Source organism: Neodiprion virginianus, chromosome 4 (genome assembly GCF_021901495.1).
Source record: "Neodiprion virginianus isolate iyNeoVirg1 chromosome 4, iyNeoVirg1.1, whole genome shotgun sequence".
Taxonomy (NCBI): Eukaryota; Metazoa; Arthropoda; class Insecta; order Hymenoptera; family Diprionidae; genus Neodiprion; species Neodiprion virginianus.
In genome coordinates this window covers 5,132,492-5,152,291 of record NC_060880.1, presented here as the reverse complement: position 1 = coordinate 5,152,291, position 19,800 = coordinate 5,132,492, and the positions used below count along the sequence as shown (strand labels likewise).

Sequence of the window (19,800 nt, the reverse complement as noted above, 5' to 3'; positions counted from 1 at the left end):
AATTCTCCCGAAATTCGAATCTCCTCTTCGCCCTCATTCCGAACCACGAGAACCGTCGCCTCTGCAGCTGATCCATTAGGAGAAATAAATTATCACCGCGATTACTAGGCAGGTTTAAAACGCGAATTGCAATATCGTGTCAGCGTTTAATTCGATCCGAAGGTCATGGAAACGAACCGACGAATTCTGCAATTCCATGCATCGAGAAAGCCTGCGCTGCAAATTCGCAGCCCTACTGAAAATCTTCATGTTTTGAGTCGTAAAATGTCTTGAATGAATTTAACACGCAATTTAGTGGATCTATGAGCTCGATTCTGCGTGTGGATCTCGATACCGACATCTTACCGATATTTTCAGCTGCGGCACAGCTGAGACACAAACCCTTTTTTTGTTTTTTTTGGTAAACGTTATCGATCATCGATAAAGTCCATCGATATCATCGATAAAGTTGATCAGTATGGGGATAACCACCGCACGAAAAAAGGGGTTTGTGTCTGAGCTAAGAATGTTGGTAAAATGTTAGTATCGGAATCTATAAGTAGAACCGGCTTTATAGGTCTACTTAATCTATTACATGAATTATCTTGTAAATTCGATAAAATATATGTCAGATATCACATAATAAATGACGAAAGCACAAACAATCAGACATATTATATCAAAAATCGTATATATAGTTGACTGTATGATTTTTGATTTAGTGTATCTGACGGTTCGTGCATTTTTTTAATTTATGACGTGATTTCTTACATGTTTTATCAAGTTTACAAGATAAACCACGTAATAAATTATACGCTGAACACTTTCAAAAGATTTTATGATTTAAGACACGAACATTTTCATTAGGCAGGTGATGATTTCCGGCCGACGTCCCGGAAACACGCAACAGGAATCCTCTGACGTGACTTAACCCAATAAACCCCCTCGGTTAGACGATCCAACACCCGGATCATGATCGGCCTGGTTTGTTTGTTGTATGCGCACCGATACCGCAGGCTGTGTTCTGCCATCCCTTGACAGGAAGTGTGCAGGATGCAGATATTGCGGTCCGTATAGTGCGAATTCGGGATTGTTCACTGGCCGGAATTATCATTGCTGACATTGTTAGCTGCTCGTCTGTTTGTTCAATTCGCTGTTGGATTCTTATTACTTATCATACAACCTTTGGTGATATAAGAAAAGTATTGGTTTCGGTCGAGAATCACTTTTTTTTTTATTTCAACAAATCGAAGAAGTTCCTTTTTTCTAATTTTTTTTTTCTAAGCTCCTTCATTTGGCTGCCAAGTCCTATCAGTTTTAGATTTTTCAATCAACCGTTTTTGAGATCATCATGGAAATTTTTCCAACAGACTGACAGACTCTTCCCCTTTTATGGTACTGAAAAGTATCTCGAAAAAACTCTTTTCCGGCTTATTTTTTTTCTATTCTTACGTCAACAAGACTTGGTGATTTTTTGAAATACGTTTTCTACACTGTACAGAATTATTGTTAGCTCTGTATTAGGTCAGCTGGTATTTTTTATAATTCCAAAATTTCTGAATATTTGAATTCCTGTATCGGGATCCAGAAGAATGGGATTCTGGAAAAAACTGAATTAGCTTAAATTGTTTTGTGATTCATTCTAATGATAAGAATCTGGCCAATGTAAACAGATTTCATCGAACTTGAAAATTTATTTACTTTTTGACCTGGTATGAAGATTCTTTGTTCTTTTTTTTCAATTCTTTTATTATATGTCAAACATAAGACACAATTCACAAATTTTTTAAGAGAAATTAAAAATATTTCATCCATCAATAAGCAGTAATCCATTGCTTCCTAACGGGTTAATTTTATAACATAACATTTATACACGGTGAACTATATACCTTGAAATCACGGCAAGATCCAGAAATGAAAAAAATACATGTAAGCCAACATCGCACCGCAAGAGAGAGTGAAATGAAAAAAAAAACATAAAAAAAAAAAACTAATTGTATTAGGTGCTATAATCCAGAGTTGATTGTGAGGTAATCTTAGGCACTTGCAATGGTTTCTGAGTACTTCAGAAGGATACAGTTATACGTCGATTAATACTTTCCTGCATAAAATCTTCGTTTATACATTTTATTTACCTATTGTTTATAATATTATATATGGGTATATATGGCACTAGCGTGTATTAAGTGATAAATCACGACCATAATGGTCAAGATTTGCAGCCTATGATGATTAATAATCAAGTTGTAGTCATTTTTCGTGTATTCATCGTAATTATAACCCAACAATCCGAAAATACAAACAATATAAATGCTTATAGGCGTCACGAATTAGCGTTCGTTGAATAAAATATATTATATAGGTGTATATATTGGACCGTGTGAAAATAATTTCTTTTTTTTTATTTTTGTTGATTTTTAGTAGGTCTTACCCTTCGAAAACTTTGTTTTGGTCCTGAAAAGTGTCCTCGCACAATCGGAGCTCCGTAGCTTGTCAGGATAGCATTGCGCGCTAGATTTCTCATTTCTTTTTTTTTTTTTTTTTTTCACCACAACTTATTCTTACGCAACTTTTACACAAGCTACTGAGTCCAGCTTTTAAGACTTTTCAGGACGTAACAGTACGGAAAACACATGGAGGATGATCCTGAAACTTGAAAAAAATGTAATAATACCTTTATTAATTCTTATTACTGCCCTTTAACGATAGATTTTTCTTTTTACCGTCCGGATATTGACTACGGTGACTTTTGACTACTTTGATCCTTGTTCTTCGTAACAATGAAATCCTTTCGCTAGGGAATAGAGAAAAACTAGAGAAAGAGTCTCAAAAGCTGAACTAAGTAAATGTTGCGCAAAATATGAATTGTAGAGAGCAAAAAAAAATTGGAAACGTCTAGCGCGCAATGCCTTTCTGATAAGCTACAGAGTTCCGCTTCTACGAGGACACTTTTTAGGACTGAAACAAAGTTTTTTAGGTGTAAGTCTCATGAAGATATAAAAAACAAATTATTTTCAAACGGTCCAGTGTACATGCAGAGTGAATTCATAATGACTGAATGATTTAATGCGCCTGCACTGAAATTCGAGAGCAACATCAGTTGACTTGCAAGGGTGATCAACATTCGTAGATTCAGATGACCGACGTCTCTTAAAATTTTTGAGAGTCTGAATTTACAAATTTTGGTCACCCTGAAAAAAACAACTGCTCTTTCTTTCGAATTTTAGCGCATGCGCGTTAAGCCATTCGGTCGTTAGCATATCACTCTGTATATATGTATATTACGTGACAATATATTAATATATACGCGGACGAAATTTGAATTGGCAGATGTTTGCTGCAGGTAAAACGTTAAACATCATCAGCGAATCGTTAATGGTTAGATTTTGAAGAGTGATTGTTCCTTTTCGACTTGTTGAATGTATAAACGCGATACAACGGCGCGTAAGTGTTTCCAGATCCGTTTTCCGCCTCCTCATCTCCGGGGGGATCGTCTCGGTTAGGTTTTGACGACGGATAGATTTTACTCTCCTCGTAGAGACTCGGATCTGTATACATAGTTATAATAAATTGGGTTCAGCCAGAACTGTGGTCAGTAAAATCAGGCGAAGACATCTAAAGGACCCTGCAGAATCCTTATGGAAATTGGCTCCCCGTCGGTGGTACATATCTTCCCGATCAAAAGTTCTCATGGACACAAGTCCCAAAATCGGTAGTTTACGAGATGCAGGCTTCGGAAGATTGGTGTCCAGAATTTTTTGATAGCTATGGGTCTCGCGATTTTCATAAATTATAAACCTTCAAGGAGACTTGAAATCAAATGAATCATTTAAAAAACTGCACGGGTGATTTTCAAAGATAGGCAGGCAGCTGTGGTTCGTTCCATCAGTGAATTGATTCCATCCATGGACTCGCTGGTTTTCCGGAAGAAGGTGCAACGTCAGATTTCGCGTGAAGAACGAGACCCTTCGACTCTTACAATAATCGACTTGTTCTGTTTTTCAGGCGTGTGCGGAGTCTCTGCGAATCGGCTGTGCAGTTTTTGAGCGATATATCTAATTTCAAGTCCCTATCGAAGATTCGTAATTCGTAAAAATCGCGTGATCCATAAATATAAAAGATCCATACACCCCCCTTCCGAAGCTTGTACCTCCGAAATTACTGATTTTCGGGACTTGAATCCATGAGAACTTTTGATCGCTAAGATATTGACTATAACATATCGAAAATCCAGCCAATTCAACCGGGAGCGAATTTGTATGAAGATTCTGCGGGGTCCTTTGAAAGTAGTAATACAAAGTAAGATTACTCTCAGCGAAATCGTCAGTTTTCGGCTTTTCACCGATGTTCCCGACTTCCGTTTGCCTCCCTGTACCTTCACCGGGCAATTCTTCCTCGGGAGTTTCGTAGTGTCGCAAGGGAATCGTTCCCACCACGATCCGCATCCTCGTCTTAAGGTTCTTCTGCAGCATCCTGAGGTACCACTCGTTCACCTCGACGCAAGCCTCGACCTTCAGCGTGTACCAGACGTCGATTATGCTGCAGAATTTCAACCCCGTCGGCGGCACCGCGGGGACATCGACCCCCGTCTCGTAAACCTGGCAACTCTTGGTTACCGGCAATTCAATCTCGACTATGATCTCCTTGTGACGACGCGATTTACGATGCGTGTGGTACGTGATCACCTGTCGTGATTGCAATAATTTAGTCGAGAAATTGATTGGACGTTGGTTTTCAGAAAATCGAAGTGGAGTTAACCATCGTGGGGTCAATTTTTTCCAACAAATTTCCTTTTGACGAGAAGAAAATTAGGAAACGGACAGTTCGAGTGAAGATAATGCAGTGACATTGTTATAATTTAACTTAACGGAGATAGAATTATTGTACCGCATTTTATTGATGCTGAAATGGTTTTGATTGTTCGATTTCTGTGCTTGGTGGGTTATTTCATTCACGAATCGATTAGATACTCGAGCAAATGTTATTAACAACGATTTTACACACAACGTTTCAACCATGTGTTCCATAGTCACGTGAAAGAAACTTGTATAAAACGATATTTGCTTTAAGAATTCATTTTTCAAGGAAATAAATATTAATTTATCGAGTTTATAGATCAACTGACGTTTATTTCCAGCATTGAGAAACTTGTGTAATGACGTATGTTACTAGGAAATTGATAATATCCTGACTTTTTTTTTATTGAAATTCGTGAACGGAAAATTTTCAAACTGGCAGACAAGTTAAAGCTTAAAGATATGGTTCAACGAAATTGTATTCTTCGTTTTACTTTGGTAATGCCAATCGTAACAACCAAATGCAAGACTCTACTATCATTGTTCCATCGAAATGACAAAACGAAAAAGTCCAGTCCACTACTCCAACACACAACCATAATCTCGCTTCCGCTAAACCGTGAACTTTCTAGTGTCGATTTGAAAAACCCGGTGCTTTTACCTACTAGCCGCGTTGAGGGGATTATTGCCGGTGTGCAAAATTGAATAGTTCGAAATTGAATTGGAGCTTTAATAAACCAACCTTCTTGAAAACCACTCGAAGCTTCCTGATCTCGACGTTGGAAACGTTGTTCAGGACGATCTTGACCGGGATAGTCTGGCCAGGTACGAATCCGCGAACCGGCAACGTGACCAGCATGTTCAACGGCTCCGTCTGACCCACTACGACCTTTGAGTTGTCCTCGCTGATTGGAAGCTGCGATCAAAGGCGTTTCATAAAGTTCTTCGGCGTGGTCGCTTTACCGTTATTTTCAATTGGATACTTTAAGGCACGTGGAGTACACATCCGTCCATCCAATCCAACCACACACGGTGCAAAATTTCTCACAAGGTATCCTAGGTAGGGGTCTACCCCTCCAATATTGAGCTAGTTCATGTATGTCGTAGTGCATTCAAAACTAAGCGATAGGTATATTTTTTTATCCGCTAATAAACGGTTTTGAGGGGTGAAAACGACCCCTAAAAATGGGCACCCAACGGTGTGATTTCTTGATGCGCTTGATGGATTTGAATAAAACCAACGCAGAAATGTTTCTATTCATTAATGAAACATCCCAGCGTTGGTTTCATTCAAATCCATCAAGTGCGTCAAGAAATCACCCCGTTGGGTGGTTCTTCCTTTGGGGCTCGTTTTCACCCCTCTAAACCATTTATTATCAGATAAAAAGATACAAGTGTCTCTCAGTTTTCGATGCACTACAATATACATGGACCACATCAAAATCGGAAGGGTCAACCCACCTAGGGTTCCTTGTCAGTGTCCCGTGACCCATTGTACAAGCAAATTCCGAGGCATCATCTACCGTTGCGAGGGAGTCTTGATTCAGGTCCAGAACAGGCACAACGGTGAACGGCAGGCTGCTGGTTATCCGCACGACGTTAGTAAGGTCCAAAAAGGCCGAGACGCTGTATCTGACTCGGCCATACCGGCCCTCAAAACTCCCCGGTATCTCTTCGGGCAGGTCAATGGAGAACGGAAATTCGTTTTGACCACCCTCAGTGCTCACCGGCGACTCTCCGTCTGCGGATATTTCGTGGAAGGAAAAGAGTATTTTAGGGGAATGTTATTCAATAGTACAAGATGCGGCTGCCCACTTCAGGAACATGGGTAGTGGGAATGACTTGTACTTGGCTTTGCGAAAACTGTGCTATTGACGTTGTGATATTCATTCGGAGTGATCAGCAGGTAGTATGATCAGAGGAAACTTTCGCTTTTTTGAAACAATCATTTTGTAGATGCATTTCGTAGAACATTATCTTGTGGGAACGGGATATTTTTTTGTAAATACCAAATTTGACGAAACAATTGTTTCCAAATCGCGAGAAAATTGTACAGTGAATAATATATACTTATAAATACAATATTTCGATTTTAATTTAGACAATCCGATGAAATAATACTTTTTTAACGGTATTATCAAAGTATTGAATACTCTCGGGTAGATTCAACAAAATCGCTTTATACAGTTCACTAGATCTGTCGGTGGATGAAGATTAGTCAAGTTCACGAAATCATTAGAGTTACTGATTGATTACCGCTGTCAAATAATATATTAGATCGTAAATGTACAAAATTTTTTCTCGAAGTGGAAAAATTCTCTCGGTGAATCGTGAAAAATCCGTTCTCGCAAGCGAAGTAGGTTGAGCAGTTATCAGGAGAGGTTCCAGGCATTGGTCTAGCATAATCAGCAGAATTAAATCATTCGTGGTCCAAGACCATTGAATCAGCCTGTCAGTACACAATGGCATGTTTCTTTGTCGTTGTATCGATGCCGCACTTATTTCATGCGGCATAAATTACAATCGAACGATACTTATTGCACTTACAACATTTAATCAATCATTTTTCAATATTTACAACATGACTTGACTGTTTACAACTGATTTCGGAACATCATTTCGGAAAATCTATGGGATTGTGGTGCGAAATATTTTTTTCGCTATTACTTAACCATTTTGTTTTCAACGCACTATAAAATAAACTAATCTTTTCGGCTGTGTGAAAATAATGTTTGGTCGAATGTATATCAACCCAGAAATTTCGTAGCCAGGACCAAATATTGATCATAACCACTAGACTGTTTTCTGAGTGTAGTAATCAGAGAGGAAAAAAAGTATATTATGAGGTAGCACAGTATGGGACTGCCCACTTCAGGAATATGAGTAATGATAATGACGTGTACCTACTTGGGTTGTCGAAAACCGTGCTATCGTACTTGCGATATTCATTCAGAGTAATAAGCAGGTGCAAGGCAAATTTCAAAAAAGGTACCCATGTCCTTGAAGAGTGGAAGAACCACGTGTTCGATACCGACCACCAATGAGGTAGACTTCCCGGGCAAGGTAGGACTCATCGTTGGAAAATTTTCGTCGAAAGCCAGCCGACCTGTCGGTGAAGAAGACCAAACCCGTTCCTTCGCACTTCACTCGTAGTCCTGAAACGAGAGGAAATGTTGAACGAATTCGTTTCGTGACGTCGCGTCGGTTGATTGCAAAAGCTCCTCATACACGGCAATGTCGTTCTCGTTAACCGCAGACACGGATCCAATACGGCATGTATAACAAGGCTGATGTAGGCGACGAGCAGCATGGACTACTCGGCCATAGAGCCGGTGCCGGGAATGGGTTTCAGGGATCGATGAAAAGCTCGACAGATGGAAGCTCACCGGCGATAACGTAAAGTCAATACTAATTACGCTTCTAATTGCAGAATATATTTATTAGCTTGCGCGATACTGGGAAAACAGCTCATACATTATAATATATAACGGATAGGCTAAGCAGCATGCTATGTATTGCAAATTTTTCGACTCCATAAATATATCATCAGCTCACACTCTTTGGTGCGGATGGTTTGGTTCTACAATGGAAGAAAAATGTGGTCAACACTGGACTCCACCTTCATTAAGGATTAGTGCGAGTCACGGTCTGAACCAAAAGTTGGGTGAAGAGATGAAAAAATGTTGAAGAAATCTTCTGGAACGTTGCTTGCGCCAATGATGGTGAACGAGAATTAAACATCGTCTGTGCTGTGTATCAGTAATGAAACTGAGCAAATTTGAGTCACACAAACAGTAAGGTGCCATTATGATTGGAACCTTCGAAATGAAAAACTCTGATATTTTCCAACCGATCTGATCAACAAGCAAATGGGGCTCAAAAACCTTGGAAGAGGATTAGGAACACTCGAGTTCAAATATCATTTGAACGTTCTAATTATGGCTGATTACTCAATTTGTAGATGTCTCAGATTGTATTACTCGAATTTACTCAGATCCATTTCTGTCGCACATAGGAAATTTTGTTTCATCGACGTTCACTATCATTGGCACAAATAACACCGATGAAGATCTTTCGAATGATTCAGACTGTGGGTCCCATTCATTCTTGAGCACAAGATAAGCCATCAAACATGTTGTCCTGACTACTTTCGGCAAGTCAAACCACGTCGTAATCCAAGGGCTAGGGCAACAGTAGAACCATTTTGTTCCTTTCCCATGGCGTCCAGTAAAAAATCCGTAACGAATCCTTCTTGAAGGACAAGCAAAACTCAAGGAAATTTCTACGACCACTGAACACCATGTTTCTACATTGTACTCGAACGTATCGTAGAGTAAATTATTTAATCCACGCTTCAAATCGTCCGTATTAAATATTCACCGACCCTTTAACCCCTCGACGTACTTTCCACGGCTTTTAACACCCAGCAATTATCCGTCGATCGTGATTTCGGATTTTCATATCTCACCTAAGAATATCTTCGGCTCGTTCCAGCTGACGAGAACTTTCCCGGCCACTTGATTTCCCGGGTAAAATACACCCTGCGGATGATCCAACGCGATTTTCAACTCCACGCTCCCTGTCCAGTCGTCGTCGAGTTCCATGCCGAATGTTCGAGGTCCTGCAGGACGTAGACGACCTTGGGCAAAAACGCTTCGTTTCGTCGTCGGACCACGTGGCTGGAGGCCGTGGCCGGGGGCGATTTCCCAGGGGAAGAAGTAGGCGGAGTTCCGCACCGCAGAATGCGAAATTTGAATATTTAAAACGCGTCCGCCGTGAGGATCGGTTAATTTTTTATAATTGAGAAATAGAGCTTTCCCTCGTTGGATGTAATACGACCGCCGCTGGCGGTGATCCTGGTGCCGCTGACAACCGAACACCCGGGACTTTTCTCTTGTCAACATTCCAAAATTCACACGCTCATGCACACTCGGGTAGAAGCTCTCTGGCGCCGCATCTAACGCGCATGCGCCGCCGTTCAACCACGCTCGCCAATATCGGGGCCGCCTCGACGACGCCGCCGGTCCATCCGGACGCCCGTTTCGGCGCCGCGACGCTACGCCTCGTTGTCTCCCTCGCCAGCAATTCAAACAACTTTTATTACTCTGCATTAGCCAGATCCATAACCCGAAGGAAAAAATCTCAGGCTCTATCTGGTGACTTTCTTCGAAACTACGATATTGGTATCCGTGACAGCGGGGACACTGATTGTCTTCTATATTTGCACGCGCGAAATCGGCGGTCGATTTGGATGGATTACAAAAATGCTATGGACCAAAAAGTCCACGGGATGAAATCTCGAAAGTCAAATTGCCGACAGTCGAAAACGTAGAAAGATCGCAAATACAAAAAGTTGTCTTGTAGGAAAATAAAAATTGAAAGAACGCAACAACGTATAAATAAATTTATACAGACGTGTTTTTTTTTTATTGGTTTTTTTTTTTATAGAATGGGCAAGATTACAAAGAGCAAAATATTGTACTGCGAAAATACTGGTCGGACAAAAAGTCGACTTTTCAAATCTCAGAATCGTGCCTTTTTCGAAAATTCACGGATACAAATTTATCAATAACGACTGACCGAAGACTCGAACGGTCGAAATGCCGAAATCCGCTGAGATAGAACCCACACGACAAAATACCGAAGGGTTGCAAGACTTCAGAAATACACTTATTCTTTCCTATGTCACCAGTTGCAGCTAATAGATGGCGTTGCGCTTGTGAAGGGACACGAAAGCGCGAACGTGAATGTCGAACATGATTCAATGTGATAATGGCTTGGATAAATTGAACGCGCGGGAAATCAGATTTACTGTTTAATTGTTATTAAAAATATGTTGCTTATTCCTTCGCAGTCCTTTATTTTTTTGATCACACTTCACGTCCGGTGATTTCGTTCATTCGGAATGTAAACTGTTCTGAAAATACTTTTTCGGATAAAAGAGGGTTCGATTAAACGAACTTTCGAAAAAATAGTTATTTTAACGAGTGATTTATCGAAAATCCCAATTTCGGTAGATTGATCATTCGATATTTCAAAATTCGTATCTCGAAAATTTCCGATTTTCAACCAGTTAACTTTTTGATCTTTCGGAACTTTGGTCCCCACCCGTCGATTTTCTTACTCCTTTTTACAACTTTTTTTCTTCAGGCATGAAGATCGGTTGGAGAAATTCATTTGTCAAAACCTTAAACCACGAAATCGAACTTTGGAAATCTCGGACTTGTTCGAAGAATATATCTCAGTTTTTTTTCGGTTAACGGAACATGGATCGAAAACAGCAGATTCAAAAAACAGAAAGACTCGTCTCATATTTTTTTCATTTTCATTGATGATTCAATCTTTATCGATTTCCTACAAGGATCATTTTCCATCTCTAATAAAATTAGGAATAATTTTTCCTTTTCAGTGTCAATTGCTAAATTCTACATATTAATTTTCGTAAGGATTTCAATGCTGTACAATGTTTGAATAAAAATCGATTTCATTGACTTTAGCGGCAATTCTCGAATCATATTTGCATTTCGTTATCCTCGGCCAATTTTTAAGGCATTTAAAGTTAAACCGCGTGTCTATTTCTCGTTGTTTTTTTCACTTTTGGTTTGATCACCGAATCCCTGACAGTTTTCCATCAAAATACACCCTCTTTGAAGAAACTCGCACGTACCAGCGTGTACGTATCACACATCCCGCGTAAAGTGCTATAAATCATACACGACGTTCGGGATTTTAATTGATCAAGCCGGTTCTTGCCCTCCTCGCTTTTTTGGCTTACACCGAGAGCCTGACGTTTTAACGAAAAATGCTTGTATGCGGGGGTCGCGACGCATTTTAGGAGTGACGGGCTTTTCGAACAGCTCGATATTATTAATTATTTGCCCAGAAAGAGTATGGAAACAGAGGAAGAATCGCGTCGAAATGAAACGAAGCAAACATTTTACGCCCTCATCGAAAGAGGATAATTGATTTTTGGCTCTGTTTGAAGTTTTCGGTGTAGATTCGATGCAGCAATTCTGTCTACTTTTCATGCAGACTCAACAAGCGAGTTTCCACGTCACGATTTTTAATTTTATCGAAACTTTTTCAAGCGACGGTAGTGCCTCTGAATTTTTTTATTCTTTTAAATTTTGTTTTATAGTGCAACGGGTTTTCAGTTGTTCAAATATTCCCACATGTCCCATTGTTCTGAAAACTCGTTACTCAATTCATTCATATCGTTGCATGAGCTTAACAATCCATCACACGTACAGTCCAGTGAAATAACTGTAAAGACAGAAAAATCGTATAATGGAAGTTTGGAAGTGCAAATAAAGTTCGAGTAGAAGCAATTTACTCTTGGAACAAATTTTTTACTTTCAAACCCATAAATTTCAGATACAAAAGCACGATCATCGATTACTTTGAAGAGAGCCCAGTATTAAATAATTTCTACAATGAAAAAATCGCATTGTCTAAACGGTTTTAACGAACCAGGGCTCATTACGATCACCAGATATCATCAAAGTCATATTTTCCATTTAGCTTCTCAGCCGATCAATAAAATAAAAAACAATTTGATCAGCGCAATCTCATTGTGTGTATGACGAGTAGGAAAGCAATGCCTTGATGAAAAATACTCGCCCCTTATTATTCAAAAAATTGATCTGGTAGATTCAAAATCTACCAAACGATGCGATTTTTTCATTCTAGAAATGATTCGATAATGGGACCTTGTCAAAGTTATCAATAATTAAGGTACTGTGGCTGATACTTATGGAATGTCAAATTTCTGTCTTTACAGCTCATTGACTAGATTGTAAATTGAAAGACAAAACAAAAAAAAAAAAAAAAATTGATACAAGAATCTTAGGTTTTGGAGGCGCTGCTGTGACCTGAACGAGCTTCGATTTTAACTGAAAATGGCAAGAATCGGGCAAAAACGTCTCATATATACGTCCGTGTGCCAGGCGTCTTGGGAATTAATTAATGTTGAATTATAATTCGGGTCGTGTAAACAGAAAACGATTTGATTAGTCGCCTTTGGGCGCGGGCTCAAGTTCCTCGGTGGCCGGAATAGCAAATCAGCAGCTTCGCCTAACTGAATGATGTTAGGCAAATTAATTATAACTTGCGCACCCCGTCCTTTAACTCCGTTGCTACCGTTTCCCGGATTAACGAGGCACCATTGCCATAAACGCGGGAGCAGAAGCAAAAGCTGAAGCAAAAGCTGAAGGAAAACGAAAAGCGCCGCTTCTCATCGTTCGGCAAACATTCCTGTAGGTACGTGCGATACATTTCTAGGTACGCAGTGACTAGTTACCGGTTAGTCGAATTATTTCTGCGAAAGAACCGAATTTCCTAACGAGTCGATGTCGCCCAGCTCCGAAACTCATACCGTTCAAATCATAATTGCCAATTTTTTATCCTTCGCTTCCTGCTCAAAATTGGGTTTGTTGTATTCGATAAGTTTATCATATATCGCAGGTTCAAATCAGGTCAAATATGATGGCGCGATATTCAAACAGTTAGTTTTTCAGAAATTTTATTCATTTTATACTTGGTTTTATCCCCAAAGTGGAGAACAAACATTTTCACGTTTGCTCTACGTGATGTTCCAGCCGCTGAAACGTACTTGGGCATTTTTTCATCAGAACAAATTGAACGAATGAAAATGAAATATGATGTGAAATTTTGAAACTCATATTCGTGATCGCGTGAGGATAATTTTAGTAATCTTGTCGCTCGGAAAAAATTTGGACGTCCTGACCGAAATTTGGTTCTGGATACGAAATTTTAGGGCTAATATACTTCCGACGAAACATTATTTTCACACAGCCGAGGAATTTCGTTGATTTTATAGTGCGCTGAAAACAAAATGGTTTAGTAATGTTTAAAAAAGGATTTCGCAAACCACAGTCCCATAGGTTTTTTTGCGTGAAATCATGTTGTAAAGATCGAAAAATGATTGTTTAAATATTGTAAGTGCAACAAGTATCGTTTGATTATAATTTATGCCGCTTGAAACAAGTGCCACATCGATGCAACGACAAAAAAATATGCCATCATGAATTGACAGGCTGATTCAATGATCTCGGACCACGAATGATGTAATTCTGTTGATTATGCTAGACCGATTTCTGAAGCCTCTCCTGATAACTGCGTAATCTACTTCGCTTGCGAGAAAGGATTTTTCACGAGTCACCGAGAGAATTTTTCCACTTCGACAAAATAGGCAATTCTAAAGATTCCGTAAATTTGACTAATCTTTATCCACCGAATAGATTTAGTGAACTGTATAAAGCAATTTGGTTGAATCTACCAGAGTGTATTAAATATTTTGATATCACCATGAAAAAAGTATCATTTCATTAAATTGACTAAATTGACATCCAGATTGCCTATTTCCAAGTATATTTTGTTTAATAAATTTTTTATGTTTTATTTCTTGGTACTTACAACAAAATATCGTGTTCCCACAAGAAAATGTTCTACGAAATGCAAATCGGTTCACCGAAATTCCACTTTTTATTTTCTTTCCCGCCTTTGTTTGTCTTTCTTCACAAGTGTGTGTGTGTGTGTGTGTGTGTGTGTGTTTGAAAGTGACTGAGAAGGCAGGGAAAACGTAATATGAAAAGAACATCCGATTCCATTAGCCTGATGTGAGCGAGTGAGTGAACGCGCGATCCTCGTACACGAATCGTACCTACTGAAAGCTCTGGTCAAATTGGCAGCGACAGGCCGTCGCGGCGTCGCATAGAGAGATCAACCCCTTTGATACGCGTTCCATTGTTGTACGTTTCCTCTTGTGTGTGGCGCGTGTATTTCCTGTATTCGAGGGGAGGATGTTGAAGAGGGGAGAAGGATACACGGTATGCATTATACATCCACACGGCATGACGTGATTACTCTGGTAAAGCCGTGCGCTAATCCTCTCGAATAACTTTCATCCTTGCTCAAAATGTGTACAAACGTGTAATCTGGAATCCTTCGCGTCTCTGATAACGAATTAAAACTTTCTTCCCTCTACGAAATTCCGTCAAGATATTACAAGCAGGAGATTTCGAGGCTCGAAATCTCGACGAGATTGATTCGTCGAGAATCCATACGTTTTATTAATTTTTTATAGAAAAATAATAGATATTGAAATTATGAATGAAAGCTTGAACCTATATATATATATATATATATATATATCGATGCTTTATTTCAAATCGCTTAGAATGTAGAAGATACGTTTGATTTCAATCAACGATGGTAAGTTTTATTGAGAAAACAATTTTACGCCAAAGTTTTTTTTACTTTTTCAATGGTCAATTCGACATTGATATTTGTCGATCGTAATCAACGTCGCTGTAACGTTATCAAAACCGAATATCTCAGGATGCCAACATAGGTATAATAAAGTAGAGTGTTTCGGTGCAGTAATGCTGAGAATAAAATTCTGAATAAAATGAGCCACCATCGAGTGAAATCGAATAAATCTGTAACCAGATACTCGTCAATTTTCTAAGCGATTTTAAATGCAGTATCGATCTTCAAACTTTGGTCCACGATTCCAGTATTTTTTCACTTCTGTATATTCAAATAGGTATTCGTACGACTATCTCGTAATAAAATAAATAAATTGTATCGGTTTTTGACCTGGAATCAATCCTCCTCGTAAATAAAAAGAAGAAGATCGATGATGGGATCGTTTCGCTGACACACATAATCGCGTTTTGCATGCTTGTTCCGCATAAAATCACGTAAGCTCTGAACTTACCGTTTTGCTTTTCAAATTTCACGGTGTGAATTTTCGTACCCTTGATTTACAGGATTTTCAGCTATGGCGGTTCGTGCAAAACGCGATGCGACGGTGGAAAAAACAGGAGTGATAGTTTCTTGTTGTTACGTGCATATATACACATATGTATATTAGGGTGTTTCAGAAAAAAATTGTTTGTAATTTTCCGCTATGGAAAATCCTAAAAAGTTTGTTCGGGTTTAAAGAAAGATTCTGTAAAAACATGATCGTTCTACGTTACGTGGAAGATCGCGTTCAGTTGATTTTCCACTTTTATAAATTTATGAAGCATCGCGAATGAGATTTTTTTCTTATTCCTTACATCAATCGCAATGTCAATTTACGTCACAAAGAAGACCCAGCTTGTAATATCGTGGCTCGAGTTGATGTTTGAGAAGTCTATCCGACGACTTTTTCATTATTAATTCAATCTCATAAAATAGTTATAATTTAACGTGAATTTTCAATTTGGGAGAATAAGATTCCCGGATGATATATCGTTTTGTTACGGATCGTGATATTTGAGTTGAATGTAAATGTCAGGAAAGAAATAATAATCGAACTCCTACAGCATGTTTCTTCATGATTTTTTGAAAAAATTTGAAAAGAAGGTGAGAAATCAAATGATCGCGATCTTCCAATTAACATAGAACGCTCACCTTTTCACAAATTCTTCCTTTTACGCATTGTACAAATTCATCGAGTATTTAAAATTTCTTAAAATAATTTTTCATAAAATCCGAAAATCCCTTTATTTTCTACAAAAACAATCGTTATGTGATAAGTTCATTTTTACTCTCATTATTTACGTGAAAAAAATCAAAGTTTAACATCCAGAACCCAGACTAAAAATCCGTGCTGACCGGTGATTATTTATCAATCTAAAAAAGACAAAATCAGACTTTACAAGTAATACATGAAGATTTTGTCCATCAACCGATGTACAGAATCAAAATTTATTCATTCAAATATAAACTGAAAGAAAAAAAAATCTTTTTTTCCGTATCGGTAACAGTTATGGAAATTCCAAGTGAATAATCAATCGTGGACAGAAAAATCGGAAAATATGCAAACAACGCGAAGACGGGAAGAAATTGAATTCAGGGCAGTGTCTGCATGACGTGCAACGACGCCAGGCTTATTGGCATTTTAATATCAGTGACGCCATCCAGGCTTTATTATCGATATATTTCGATGCGTGCAGAAATTGCGACAAGATTGTACGTGCATCGCATTTTGTGTAATATGCCGAATTATCTCCCACATGTATATCCGTGTGTATATATATATATATATAACGGAAATACAACGCGCCCGATGAAATTTTGATTAATTTAATCAAATTGCCGGACATAATTTATACGAGACTCGCACGCGGCGAATTTACCCGTTAAAATAATCAATCGAACGCAGACTTGACGAGATCGTATCAGCGTCCAGCTGCTTCAATATTTCCATCATCCTTAGAGCTCCAATGATCGGCTAATTACACAGGCCTCCGAAATATAACTTTTAGTTGCCTCCTCAAGTAATGATACTTTTTTGTTAGGTATTTAGGTATGTTGAATTATAATGTAGGGCCAGTTTTTTTTAAAATTCTGCATTTCGCGAAGTATATCTTACGGGAAAACCTGACGCGTCTCTTTTTGAAAAAGAGTTTAGGGTAAAATCTGCTCTTTTATTCTGACCGTGGTGAAATTCATCGTGCTGAAACATACGTCACGAGATGTAATTAACGAGGATGTCAGCCGTTTACAGTGTAAATAATCGATACCATAACGCGCAGGTATTCCCTGTACTAACTCGAAACCCGATTATCGGTCTACGTATTGTCTTTGCTTAATGATAGTTGCACTGGATCCGTGCAGGCTCAGCGTAATTGATGATACATCTTGCGCCCAGCGATAACACGGGTATCTATGTACTTCGCGGCTAATCTCATGGGTGATCACACGCCCTACGAGGAGGTGCGATCGAGGCAAATTGGTTCTATCTCGAATTGTAATTGTTGGTACACGTAACAACCGATGAGTGAAAAGCAGACTGATACGAGGAATCGAAGAGGAGAATTAACGAAGACTGTAACTGCTGTTTTTCTTTTATTTATTTTCTAACCTTTTCTCTGCGGAAGTTACGTCTTTGTCAAGGTTAATGGTTTTTTCTTCTTGGAGAACAAAAAACAAAAAAAGAGAAATGAAAATTGCAGGTTTTTTTTATTGGCGTCTTCAATTACTTATCACCGATTGAAATGAGAGATTTTAATTGTTAAATACAATTTTCTGTAATATAAATTAACTCATATTATGTAATTGTATAATTGTAACGAATCGAATATACCTGCTTAAAATCAAAACAATGACTAAATATAATTTGAATCGTAAGGTAAATCACGTGGTACACACCTCAGCATAAATCCACCCGTCTTCTTGGAGAATTTCGAGATCTCGAAAACACGATTTACGGAACACGATGCGTTAATTCTGTTTATTCAATAATGTATTTCTAATAATCTTGAAAATAATTAACGATCGTATTAAAAATTGAAAACAACGAATGGTGACGAAGGTTCTAAGGGTAGATAGTAAGTGTAAACGAATAATATCAAATTACGAGGAAAATCGTTTGGAATATCATCAAGATCAAAAGGGAGAATGGATTCTTGCTTCGTGAGGAATAACTCGCCGTTATTGCCACACATCCGCTGAAGAGATCGTCGCAACACAATTATCAAAGTTGAGTCGATCGTCAGAAAGCTTTGTACAAAAATAAAAGAAACATCGAGAGACGATTTTGAAATAAGAAACCCAAAGGAAGACAATTTCCACTTAATAATTTCAATGTTATACGCCGTCTTAAACAATTAATCAATCCTGAGTATGAACGATCGAACGAACGAACGAATACCTCAGATTATACACGCGTACAATTTTATGCGACGTTTTTCCGCCTTTACCGTAAAAGAAAGAGAAACTAGGAAACGGAAAGTAAAATATTGTTTAAAAAATTTCTACTCAGACATGACAAAACTACTATTTTAAAGTTATTTCTGAACGAACTTATACTTTACTAGTCTACCTTTTTCACGAAATGTTTGGTTAGTTTGAAACTCCTCCCTTCTTTTATTTATAACTTTATTTACAATGCATAGTTTTGGTCGATATCGCTCATGATTTTCTGCACCATATTCTAGAGTTAAATCAGCAATTTGCTTAGAAGAATGAGAAGAAGCGAAAATTGTGATTCCGAGTGAAAGCGTTGAGATTGGGAAATGAAAATTATAAAATACAACACCGTTTCTATTTCGTTCGTTCATTCTTGTTAGGTATACCGATTTCGGGATGCGGTTTGAATCGGAAACGAGTATAACACGACCTGTTGGGAATGGTGAAATAGTTAATTATAAGCCCGCCTTCACTTGTTGGGCGTCACGCCATGCGGTCGTTCGAGATAATTAGCTCATTAACAAAATGAGTTAGGTCCGGTTTCAGCCCGCAAATTTTCATCCCCCGCCCGTCCTTTTTTCCCTTTCATCTCGCCCTGCGAAAGGGAATCGCGAGTGGAAATCTTTGACGGCCGCGAGTTGAAAGATGAAAGGAAAAGCAGATTATATTTCAAAGCTGGAAAACCGAGATGAAGAAAGGAGCGGGTAATATGAATGAAGGGTTGAGAAAAAAAGCGGGGAAAAACGGAAAATGTAAGCGTATCTCATTGTTTTTATTCATCACCAATCGAAGTGGAGAATTATAAGAAAGGCTCTGTAAATAAGTTCCATTATTTTGTTAAACAAAATGTTTTTTTTTTCTTTTCTTTCCTCCTCTTCAATTACTTAACGGCTTTTCAATTTTTCATATCCATATATACATATATTATACCGGGACAATCTTTTGAAACTTGAAACTAAACTGCGCATGCGCGAGTTTTATCGGCTGTTCGCGCAGGCTGGCCATCCTGAGTTTTCAGCTGCCAAACTGTTTCTGGCGGCGATGTAATTAATACGAATTTTCGAAGTTAGAATCTCAAATAATTGAGGCAGCGACTCGGAAAGGTTTGGAAAGCGTTTTGTTGTCGGGTTGGAAAGTCGATTCTTCAAAGAACGGTCGGAATTTAACGCTTACGCTTTTTGAAACTTCAAACGTACACATTTTGCGTAGGTTGGCTCACCTGCGTCGCGGACAAGAATATCGCCGCGGGAAGATTTCGCCGACCAATGAGATTGAATTATTTGGCGCATGCGCGGTTGATTTTCAAGTCTCAAGAGAGTGT

General features: G+C 38.6%; 1 protein-coding gene across 1 annotated transcript; it reads right to left on the bottom strand.

Moving 5' to 3' along the window:
* Positions 1–2,792: 2,792 nt before the first annotated feature.
* On the bottom strand, positions 2,793–9,655 carry LOC124301893 (arrestin domain-containing protein 17-like). The gene is made up of 6 exons (XM_046757448.1): positions 9,244–9,655; positions 7,811–7,930; positions 6,299–6,516; positions 5,518–5,691; positions 4,289–4,664; positions 2,793–3,527 (listed from the first exon to the last, which is right to left on the bottom strand). Exons 1-6 carry the CDS (start codon positions 9,377–9,379, stop codon positions 3,352–3,354), a joined length of 1,200 nt encoding a protein of 399 aa, XP_046613404.1. The 5' UTR covers positions 9,380–9,655; the 3' UTR covers positions 2,793–3,351.
* Between the last annotated feature and the right edge of the window lie 10,145 nt (positions 9,656–19,800).

Bases quoted from the DNA above. Each gene is read 5' to 3' on its own strand.
- LOC124301893 (XM_046757448.1), bottom strand. From the start codon at position 9,379: ATGGAACTCGACGACGACTGGACAGGGAGCGTGGAGTTGAAAATCGCG. The intron at 4,665-5,517 runs GTTGGTTTATTA...CAATCACGACAG, and splicing joins TTCGAGTGGTTTTCAAGAAG to GTGATCACGTACCACACGCA. The intron at 3,528-4,288 runs GTAATCTTACTT...CTATGTATACAG, and splicing joins AACTGACGATTTCGCTGAGA to ATCCGAGTCTCTACGAGGAG.